At 32.6% G+C, this 12,330-nt stretch overlaps 1 protein-coding gene across 2 annotated transcripts in view; it reads right to left on the reverse strand.

The window, feature by feature from the left end:
• The window catches only part of LOC141449768 (otoferlin-like), a 139,224-nt gene extending 131,287 nt beyond the window's left edge, over positions 1-7,937 (reverse strand). For both annotated transcript variants that reach the window (XM_074119507.1, XM_074119508.1), the window contains exon 1: positions 7,788-7,937. In XM_074119507.1, coding sequence (XP_073975608.1) covers positions 7,788-7,866 — 79 coding nt within the window. In that variant the 5' untranslated portion in view covers positions 7,867-7,937. The remainder of the gene's footprint in view (positions 1-7,787) is intronic.
• Positions 7,938-12,330: the final 4,393 nt, after the last annotated feature.

Raw genomic sequence — 12,330 nt, forward strand, 5'->3', positions numbered from 1 at the left:
CTGTGTTTTTTTTTTACTACTTTTGCACATTTTTATTATTTTGTAAACTTTATCTAGAATAATCTAGATATCTTGGCATATCTAGCTCTGAGGTAAATTACGGTGTTTAGCTAGTTTCAAGTACATATTGTAAATAACTTTCTGAAGGTTTCTATTTCAAATTCATGATCATTTTTTGGTCCTTCTATAACTATATTATCTGTAGATTTATGTATTTGCCTATTGTTTTTTTTCTTTCCTCTATTCTCAAGTCAATGAACTGTTTTTACAGACTGAATTTATTTTGGATCTTTTCTACAGCTGTTATATCTGAGACATCTGAAGAATTAATTAAGGAAGGACGTATTTATACTATTTTACTCTTATTGACAGATACTTCTCCTTTTGGATTAAATCCGATTACTAGATGAACAAAACATAAATTATGGTTAACTATGATAATTAGAATTAATAATATTTCAATATTATCTTAAAGCAAGGGCACTTCTTTAGCTGACTGAAATGTGTTGAATACTGAATACTATCTGACTGGTTAACCCTATTCGTATTTGCAGAACTGTTGAAGAAGGTGGAAAAAAGTGTTTCTGTCAAAACTGTTAATCTCACTGGCCTGTCATATACAGTGACAAGAAAAAAAAAAAATTATGTTTGCTTTCGGCTTCTTGATATTTCTCATGGTCTTGTGATGTCATTACGCTGTCAATGTACCGGCTCCAAAATGTGAAAGAAAGTAAAGTGGCTTTTTCTTCCTAGTTTAATTTCATTTAAAGTAGATTCCAGACGAGAATGTTAATGTGAGATGTAAACATCAAACTCTTAAAACACACATAATTTATTCAATAATAAAGCTAGAAGGAATACCGAAATATTAATTTCTTTTTGGCCTTATTGTGGCAATGCAAATTAGCCATTAGTATGTTAATTTTTTCCTACATTTATATCATTAATGTCAATAATAGGTAGGTCCGTTTCAAAACTTCTAAATAAAATCATTTGATTTAATAATAATTGGTCAGTCTTCTTTACTTTGAACTACTCCATTATATAATTTGTCGCTTACTCTAAACTTGATAATAGAAACCTTTTAAATTTGAATTTTAGCCCATGCCTACTTGGTTTTAACCTGCCAATAAATAATTAATAGTAAGGTTTGTGAAGGACTAAAATGGTGGTTAGCGTTGCAAAAGTGGTTGTTTGAGTTGTTTAATGTGTAAATTGAGTTAGATAAACACGTCTAAACATGTACGCAGAATTTGCCCCAAGTCTGCTTCTCACAAAAGTGGGTGAAAATACAGGCTTTGATAAAGACAGTTAAGCCTACATTGGGGAGTTTGTTTTATTAGTCAGTTTATTGTGTTTCATTTCAGCTTGCTTCTGGCAAACAGGGAGTCGATTGTTCTCAGAATGTGAACTAAATTAGTTATTTGCTACATTCTTTAATACTCACGGTCAACAAGATTTTCGTATATTTGGTAGAAGTATGAAATTTATTTTACCTTATTTTATCTGAATATATTTAGTATAAATTTAGACCTGCATAATGAAAGCAGATTTCAGTGTATTTTTTGCCAAAATTTGACAGGGTGGAGTTCTACTGAAGCATTTTTCTTGAAAGTGTCTCCAATAATATACTTTAAGGTAATCAGACTAACTATACATTTTTTTAATGTTCTTCTTTTAAAGATTTTTTTTTGGATAAAAATAATTTTTATTAGTTCTGAGAATTAATATTTTATAGATTTTATATGATTGGGGCAAAGTGATCCGCCTTCCACCGTGATTTTCAATATATGCCAGAAAATGACCATTAGAGCCACAAAGAGGAACCAAGGGGCACCATATTTAACAGGATGACCCAACACTTGGCGTATTCAGATAATGTGCTAATAATTGCAGGACAAGGGCCGCATTAGGAGGAGCAGTTGAAGAATTCGAACAAGCAGCAAAAGGACCAGAACAGGAAATACATAAATCAAGAGAAGATGAAGGTTATGGCGAATCTCAAGGCTCCAGAATCAACGAGAAGAGCAAGTGCTAATTCTCAACTACAGCATTTCCTATGGGCGATAAGTTCAAATACTTGGCCCCGTACTGACAGCAGATAGTAGCATCACCGCTGGAATAAAAGGGAGAATAAATGCTGAAAACAATTGTTTGTACGCACTACAAAAAGCTATGTGGTTTAAGAATTTGATGAAAATTATAATTTATAAAACAGTAGTAAGACCAATAGTGATGTACAGTAGCGAGAAGGTGGGCAACGAAACAAGTAAGCGAAAATCTGCTCATATTATGGAAACGAAAATGTTGTGGAAGGTTACCGGTGAATGAAGGGTCTGAAAAAACGTAAAACTCAAGAGACTATACGGATAACCTGACATAGTTTCTAGTATTTAGAAAAGTAGATTGTGATGACTCGGCCATGTTAAGTGGATGCCTGGAGATCGTCCCGGAATAATATGATTGGATGACGTAGACAGCGATCTGCGGAAGGCAGGAGTCAGAAGATGGCGGCAAAAAGCTGAAGATAAGGATGAATGGCAGTCTGTTTTGAATGAGGTCCAGGTCCTAATATAGGACTGTAGCACCACAATAATAATAATCGAGCACTGCAAACCCATTATTATTTTCTTTACCAATATATAGACGGTAAGATGTGCCTAGACCCTCATAATCTCAAATAAATATTCTTGTTTTGCGATTAAGAAAAAAAAAACAACATATTGACACAAAATTCAACTGTTGGTGTATTTTCGTTCGACAGTCCATGTAACGACAATAATAACAAGCTCTTTTTTTCTCTAGATGATTCGGAAATCTCAACAAAACTTTACAAGGAATGAGAAGCTGTTGAGTTATGTCCTTAAATGAGAGTTCCACCTGACTGACTAAGAAGAGAGGTATGGGGAACTATGTACGAGTTTTTAAGATTATGTCCGCTACTGAGCATTTTTGTAATTTATATCAATAAGAAAGAAAAAAAAACATGTCTGTTTATCAAGATATTATTTGGTACACACAATGTATTCATATGTAGAATGAGTAAATATCTCAGTGTGATGCATTCATCAAATTTGAGCTATGAGCTACAACAGAAAAAGTAAACTTCTGTTCCCCATTTTTCAGAGGGAAGAGTTTTCTAGCCCGTTCCTTAGGAAAGCGCTAGAAAGCGAAACAACCGGCTATCTTATGGTTGATATGTTAGAATGTTGTTCGCCTACTACCTTGAGCAGGATCATGTTTATAAAGGTGGGATGGTAAGATAGCTCTAATGGGTAACTCTTTCCTTTCGGTTAACAACATTCTCTTATATTACATCCCAGGCTGTTACCCAACCTTCGGTAACTCGCTATACTGTTGCAGAGAGCGAGGCCCTTTTCCTTTAGACAGAATATCCTAGAAACAACAAAAGAGTATCTATAGTATTTTTTCTATTTACTTAAGCAAGAAATTGTAGCTTTCTATCACTTTTAAATACTTCCTAATTTATCTATTCAGTAATTGATTGTTTGGAATTGTAATTAATTATAGAATAATAAAGCTAAGCGAATGTTTCAGTTGTTATTGAAAATCAATAAATACCTATTTTTGGATAAATTAGTCTTCGCTTCAAAACACCGTACAACATGAAAGACTCTGTACTCTCCTTTGTTATACTAGGTCAGATACATGTTTTATAATATAAAATGAACCTGGAAATGCTACTTATTCTTGTATTTTTTTCTAATTAAGGTTCATGTATGAATTTGGGAGTTAGTTTTATTTTTACTCTTAATTATCACACGCTTTTTAACATTAGAACAAGTATACAAGGTAAATATTTCCAAAACTAGAACTTATTGAAAGTTTAATGTCCCTTTACTTCAATCAAGAATCGATCTGAAAAAGAAAAGAACTTTTTCAGAAACATATTATAATTACGCCTGCCTTAAAAAGGTTAGCTCCGTTTAATTTATACCTCTTGTCTAAATATAAAGTTTCTGTAACATAGTGGAAGTCATATTTTTTGCACACAAACGGATGAAACAATCTCTAATTATAAAGAAAATCCAAAACTGGCCAGAAACAGAAAAAAAAAACGTGTGTGCTGATAAAATAAACGACAAAATTTGACAACTTTTGCTTAAATTATTTTAAATAATCGCATTTTTTACTTTTGTTGAACACTTCAGGGATATATTTAATAATAGTAGCTATTTTTTTTATTTTATTAACTTCAGTTCCAGGAAAATGTTTTAATTGGATTCATTCCAAGGAATTGGTGTCACTTTTGTCAGAAACTGTTTTTATCTACTGAAAGTTTTGAAGCATTTTCCGCTTGAAGTCCTTAATGATGGTCTAAAATATTTTAGAAATTATGGTTTATTTTCTGCAAAGTTCCTTAATCAATGATTTCAAAAAAGTTCTTTGACTCATTCCCTACTCCTAGTATACATCTGCTGTTAAAAATGACCTAAGATGACAAAAAAAAAGTACCTTGAACAGATCATTTAAACTAACTTCGATTTTTTTCATTTCTGCTTTCAGGATAGAAATTCCACAGATCTATTTCTTTTATCAGGATTAAATTCAAGGAAGATCATACCGATGGCGACCTGCCGTGGCTGATAACCATCGCCCGATCGTCGCATTGATTGGTGGGTATGGCGTTGCATTGGACGCTATTTTTTTGTGAGTGATGTAAGTTGTTTGCGGATTGCTTACTTGCTTATTATTATATTTCTTTTTCCGATTTATTGAGGATTACAAACCCTAATTTTTTGATTATTTTTTAAATATATTTTAATTACCAATGTTTTGACAAATTTGTTGTCTTTTTCAAGGTCTAAAACCATAAAATTGGATTTTTAATAGCCTACTTTTAGGTCTTATGGGGAATCAACTTATTGCACCATAATTTTGTGCATGAAGCATGAATTGAGATTTTTTTACTTTCAGTTCCTCATTAACATTCTTCCTCTGAACTTAGAGGCTGCACCCCTTGAGCGGATATGAAGGATATGATACCAGCATGATGGATGACTGCCCCGCTCATAATGCCAGACAAGTAAAAAGATTCCTAAATTGAAAACTTTTGATGGGCGTGTTACATCGACTAAAGGTACAATTCGTGGTCTCCTCTTTCACCGGATTTGAGACCCCTGGACTATTTCTTTTTGGTACACCCGTAAAACAAGGTAAAATAATTACACTTCATAACTGTTTTTTAAATTTTCCTTCAATTAAAACCGTTTCTAAACATAGGTTTATGAAAATCAAGCCACTTGCATCTGTAGCTGAACTAAGCCAGAGAGAGAATAATAGATGCATGTAACTCAGTGAAGCCGAACCTACTTCTTCAGCCGTAAGGGACAATTGGCAGATAAGTGCTGGTCTTTGCATCTCTTAAAGGTGAATGCCAGTTCGAGCAACATCTCTAATATTTTTAATGAGCTGTAAGTTTAGTACAATTTAAAGGACGTTTTCTTATTGTTTAATAAAATAAAAACTTGAAATAATTTATCCCTTGCGATTTTCTTCTAAGAAACATGTTTCAAGTCGTAACTTATAAAACAGTGCTATCAGAAAAAAAAAAATCTCGTAAATTTTTGTTGTAAGAAAAATAAGAGAAATTTATTTCTGAAATATAAACTATACCTCCCCAATTAAAAAACAAAAATGAAATTGGTCCCTGAATCTCGTTTCTGGCAGAACAAACAAATTTTGCTTGTTGAATTTGAATTACTAACGTTGATTACTAAGATGACATTTTATCCTTAGTTATTTTCTAGCTGTCTTAGTTTCCAAGAAAGAGAAAGACACCATACACCTTGGGGCACCCTGTACATAATTGCATATTTTTTCATTTGGAGCTGGTCGTCCAACTACCAATTAAGACGTGATGAGGGGGGAGGGGCTTATAACACTTGCTATCCCAGCATTTTAACCCAGAAAGCTATCAAGGAAGTTTGGAGGCTCCCCACCATCGACATCTCCACACTCTCCAGATGATCTAAGAGTAGCTATCCAGATCAAAGGGAACTCAGTTCTCCAGGGTAATCCTAGGAACAGAGGTTGTCAGGCACATCCTTTTATCCGGATTGAGATTAATCTTTTCTACCTCACCCCGCATAATCTTCTCCAAATATTCTTAGATTAGGCCCAAATTAAAATTTGAAATTTAAAAGGAGATTTGTTCAAGTACCAGGGTGGTACCCGCCCAATGAACGTAATATTAAATTTTATTAGTTTTCAAAAGGTATGTATTTTTTTTAGTTATTAACAAATAATTTACCATAGTTGACTTTAAATCTTCTATGGAACGTTTACATGACTTTCTTTTACTTCATTATTGCAATTTGCAAATCGGACATTTAATTGAACTAGCATTCATCAAAAGATAGGAATGGTTGTAGTGGTCAATTCCAAACCATTTCTTCTTTCAAAAAATTTAAGACTAGCTAAGTACTTGTAGCCATAGTTCTGAAACAAATCCTCCCCTTTGAATAGATTCCCCCAAAACTCCCATATCATATTTTTTTAGGAAAAATGTTTTCTAATAAAATTGATAGATATCTCATAAAACCATGTATTACGATTTCCCACTAAAGAAAAAGTTGGAAGAAAGAAATCAATCTAATATCTAATAATTTAAACTAATCCCTTCCTTGTTTGGTAGTATTACAATACTTTCTCTTATTAGCGTCAGGAGAAAGTTTTAAGAACTGTTGCTTAAGATTTCTTTTGCATCTAATTATGAGATATGGTAAAATTGATAATTGCAAAAATGATTTTATAGTACAAATCCGGCTTTTATAACGGTTATCAGAAAGGAACAAAGATAATTGTAAATTTTAGCCATAATCCTTCTTCTTTTCGGATCAATGAATCAGACACTAAAGATGATGAACATTATAATAGAATAACGGTTGATAAATTTCCATTGCCTTCTATTGCACTTGCTTAGGCTCATTGTAAAAGTTTGAACTAATTTGACGATTAAAATTTGAAATGTGGTTATTAACATTTCGGTTGCTGCTAATTGAATTTGATATTAAGCTGCATATAATTTCTGTAATATTTTACACTTATTTTATTAATTATTAAAATGACACCTCAAAATTAGACAAAACACAAAATATGCCTTTCGAAATTTTAATATTAGATCCACAGTAGCGAGTAATGCGTGAAAAGAATTTTTAGCTTAGTGAAGCGCCGAAGCGAAACAACATTGTCCGGAGATCGGCAGTACATGAGAAAGCTCCGTTTGATGTGATATGTTTATGCGCTTTATATAAATATATACATATATATATATTATATAAAAATATATTTATACTCATATAAAATAGTGTTACAATAATGTTTAACACATTAATTAATCTAACTCCTCAGAGATATAATAAAATTTCAAAAATTCGCCAATTTTAGTTCAAAATTTTCATGGTTTTTAAAATTGATTGGAGAAATTGGTCGAATATAATAAAATATTAAAAGTATAATTACAGCTTTACTCATTTATAATAGACCCGGTTTAATTAATAAGTGTAATAATTTTAATGAAATATCTGCGGCCAATTAATTTATTATTATTATTATTATTATATTATTATTATTATTATTATTATATTATTATTATTATTATTTTATTATTATTATTTTATTATTATTATTATTATATTATTATTATTATATTATTATTATTATTATTATATTATTATTATTATATAAGGAATTGTATCGTATAATTCCTTATTGAATCATAATTTTATTAAAATTTAGTTCTATATTTTATTGATATCACTTACCTCTGAATGTGAGTTTAGCTAGCTTATCTCCCCGGTTTTTAGCGACGTGGAATTGTTTCAGTTTTACCGACAGAGACATGATGTTAGCTTGGTGCAGGCTGGATAATGACTAAATAAGGGTTGCCACTAGGGGCTACTCCTGCGCTACCAAAGCAACCCTACCACCCATTGAACTATACTATCATGTAGCTGTTGCTCTCATGTAAGAGTAAGTTAGTTTACCTCCCATAATAAAAGCATGATACATACTTTACCGTGGTAAGGGAGTGGTGTATTGTGTAATTATTTAAAAAAAAAAATTCGAAATATTCGTTCGCGAAAAATGCTAGGGCAAAAACAAAAATCTACAATATAAGTTGTTTAATCTACTGTCCAAAAAGTAAACAGTCACTTCTTAATGACCTATCTAAAAGTGCATATTCTATTCAAGTAAAAATGCACATTGTACTTGAGTTTTCAGCTAAAACTAGAATTTAGCGATGCGAATAGGTGGAAGAATGATTTCAAAAATATGTGTCTTTTTTCTGGAATGTTATATTCTTAGACGCGGATATCAAAATAAATGGCCAGAAATATTTTTATGTTCAAGGATAGGGCCAAAATAAGCAGTAAATGTGTATTAATCATTACAATTCCCAGAGCAATAAAATTTGAATGATGAAAGTTGCCGATCTAGCGAAGGAATATACTTGTGAGCTATTAGGGCTCTTGCCGCTAGAGGGGTTAAAATGGGCCCTTTCAATTTGCTGGACGGAGATTAATATCTTGAATGACAAGTGTCCTGACAAAATTAAGCTATTATAATATTTCTACTTCTACTAGGGTTCACAAATGAATTAAGATTCGTTATCTAAGAAGAGCCACGATGGAAGGGAACCATTTAAGTAATAAGCTTTAAAAGTAAGTGTTTTTGCCGTTAGGACAGAAATTACCGCAAAATATGTAATGAACGATAAGGGCAATTTCTAAGAGTCTATTTCCAAATGTAAGGCAGAAACCTTGTTCACAGCTTTATTATAATTATTTTTTGCAGGGTTAGTGCAAGGGCCAGGGCTGCAACTTCTGGCCTTACAGCCTCCTTCCTATACTCTACAATATTTTTTGCCAATATATATGTTGCGTCTTTTTCCTGTCTGAGCAGGTACCGAATGCATTCGCAAAGATAGATAGTTTGAAATCAAAAAATAGTGTGCTTTGATGTTGTTATTCGAGGTTGCGTATGCAAATTTGATGAATTCATATCGTCGCCTAAGAAGTGATACCTTGTAAATATCAACTTTACAGGAGAAGGAAAAAAACAGGATATAAAATTCATTTTAAGGCATACAGTAATTCTTCTTTCAATATTAACTATTAGTGTGACTGTCGTCTTGAAAGTGCATGATTGAAAAGAAATTTTTTTTCAACATTTATTTTTTTTTTCAACATTTATATATAAAAATGTAATTTTCGTTGAAATTTTAGTTACGAGGCATCACTTCTTAGGCGACGATATTCTAGTTCTTAAATATAATTTCAACACTGGTTATTTTCATTATCTCAAATCTGTAGCCTCGGTAGTCGATGCCAGAAACGAAAAAAACGTGTTATTACTTTGTGAAGGGCGAAGGACTGCCCTACCATTCTCTATGCACCCACCCTGCTGTCACAGAATCACAGTGTTATGTGAGTATGTTATGGTGAGCTTGGGGGTACGCTAAACCCAACTATCAACTATCTCTACACGCCCTATTTATAATAAATATTGGTATTGCAAGAATAAGCGGTGAATATCACGTTTGCCTGTGTTGGTAGGCTGCAACATTCCCATAGTCCTGGAGATCCCTTCAAAGGTGGCTAACAAACATAAATAAATTATCTCATGATTAAATCGCTTCCTAAAAGTTAATTTTCCAGTACTTTCAATTATGTTCTTCCTTCAACTTTGAGGCTTAACGTTTAAACAAAATATGTTACTGTGATGTAAAATGTAAAAATATGTAAAATGATTTTGTTATTTAATTCTTTATCGTCAGTCTTTAAATTATGTATGAAATGTGCCTTGCCGAAAAATTGAAAGAGTTTCCTCTAAATATTTTATTTATACTTTATTGCAAAAGATACTGCGAGTCGATCTACCATATTTTGATCACCCGCTTGTTTGCCATGTGTGTAAACCTTAGTCGTGGTTGAAGGAGTCCTGGGATTTAAAAAAATAAGTAATGTATATTTTTTTCGCGAGGGTGTTACGTCTAAATAATTAAGATTAGGTGTGGTGAACGAAGGTAACTGGCAAACGTACGTTACTATAAATTTCTCACATAAGCCATTAAATTAAATCCAAAGCCTAGATAGTAAATAGAGTCCTATACCACAGAATTTAGCTTTATGTAACATCTAGCTTTGCGGGCCCCGCCTCTAACAGCTTCGCTACCATGGCGCATAAGTCCTGGTGATTGCAGGGGCGGATTTTCTTTTAGGCTAGTTCCCTTACCAGAACTGTACTCAATACTCTTGACTATGCTAAACAGGAGGCCAGAACCTAATTTAGTTCTTGTCAATTGGCAAACAAAAAATTTGCATGGGTGAGTTCCTGGGTACTGTTGGCCTTAGCAATAATCAGGCTGTATTAGAAAGATGGATAAGATTTTTGAAAGGTATTTTGGATCCCAGAGAAGAAGTTAGGAAGTTAGACTGTACAGGATAGTCTTCCTGTAATCTTTGAGAAGAATAACGAAGTGGGAGATGAAGAAATACCACCACATAGAGAAAAGATCTTGGAAATAATACAAACCTCAAAAATATCAAGTCTCCCATTCCAGATAGGATGCTGGAAGAAGTGCTGAAATGAAGAGACACCTTGAGATATGTGCTGGCAAGCAAAAATTATTGTAGAATTGCTCTGTAAAAGTACTGTTCGCGGCAATTGATATAAGGCTGAAGACGTGGGGAGAATTTCAGAGTGGCTCCTGACAAAACAGGTTCACGACATAATGTGATATTATCACATTTTTCCTACCAGGCCAATGATGGAAAAGGCAAAGGAGTATCTTTTACGAGGCCTGTTCCTTTTACTGCTTTTAGCTCAGTTATTTTAAGTTCAAATTTGATGTTTCGCTTAGAAGGCACCGGCTCAAGTGACCGTCTACCTTTTATTAAGATAGGTCTACTGAAAGTACCTCTTTAATGAATTTGTTTTTTTAAACTTCTATAGGCTCTTCGGGGCAAGATGAGATTGATTGGTACTCCTCTTATGTGCCATTTGAGTGAAATGTAAGAACTTATTACCTATTAAATATTAATAAGGATTAAAAAGTAGCTAAAATTCCAAATTTAAAGCAAATCGGCTGGGGCACTTATACTTTTTTTTTTTACTTTCAATTTGTTGCATTTTTTTTTTTTTTTGAAAATGATCCCATTAAAAGTAAATTTGAATATGGTGTATAGGTCAACTGTTTTTTTAAGTAAAAATTTTGTTCCAAAAAAATAAAGTAAAATATGGTGAAAGTTTCTTTTTTATGCCTGTTCTTTATGAATTTATAAATATCATCAATGTGTGGTTTTCATATATTTCATGCCATTTAAATGAACTTAGTTTTTGACTTCTGCACTGTCAATGGAATCTTAATATATTCTTAGAGTACTTTGGAACTTTGTTTGGACTTACACAATCTGTGAGCAGGAATCACTAACTTCTTGGTCTTAAATAGACTTCTTGGGAATGGACTTTGCCAGACTTATTTATTCGGCTCGTTACATACCTTAAACCAGATTACACGTTGGTCACGTTCTATAAAGTATAATTTAATCTTACTGATTATGTTTGATACAAAGGTAACTTCATTTTAGAACAGTTCTAAGTTTCATGAAAATTTAATTACTTAAATTGCGGCGAGAGAAATTTGTTTTTGAGTGTTTACACTTAATAGCTCAAATACTACTAAAGTAAATAAAAACTGTAAAAAATAATTCAATATTTGTAGCAACCTGATAGGTCCTTTTTGCATCCTTTGTCTCCTAAAATGACACTTTCAAAATTAGTATTTGAAAAAACATCGGTTGATTTAATCTATTTCTTCATTTTACATCCCAACCTTTCATCATTCTGTACTCTAAAGTCCGACGCTGTTTAATCAGTGACCCATATTATCTTTCGAATTAGTCTTTAAAGTATGGTATTGGAGAACTTTATAAGCATGTGATAATAATGGTCTCTATTATTTCGCTCATCACTCCTCTAATTGATCAGCTAAATCATCTTTATTCCTTCCTTGTTTTCTCTACGACGAATCAGAGGCACTCAGACCTCACTATTTACTCGGCATTAGAGGTCTGAAAGAACATAGATTCCTGCATTTTTTTGTTTTTTTGTGCTTATGAAAATAGAAGGGTATCAGAAGAATTCAGGTTCCTTTTTTATTCCTTCTTACTTATCTACAGCGCACCGACATGCCAGATTTATTTTTTTACTCTAACAAAGCTTACACACTGCAAAGCTAATTCCCTGTACACATTCCAAACATCTGTTTAATGGGCTTAAAAGCTACTTGAGATAACTGGTAAA

This window comes from Rhodnius prolixus, unplaced genomic scaffold (genome assembly GCF_049639745.1).
Source record: "Rhodnius prolixus isolate KJV_2025 unplaced genomic scaffold, Rpr scaffold_2, whole genome shotgun sequence".
In the NCBI taxonomy this organism is placed as follows: Eukaryota; Metazoa; Arthropoda; class Insecta; order Hemiptera; family Reduviidae; genus Rhodnius; species Rhodnius prolixus.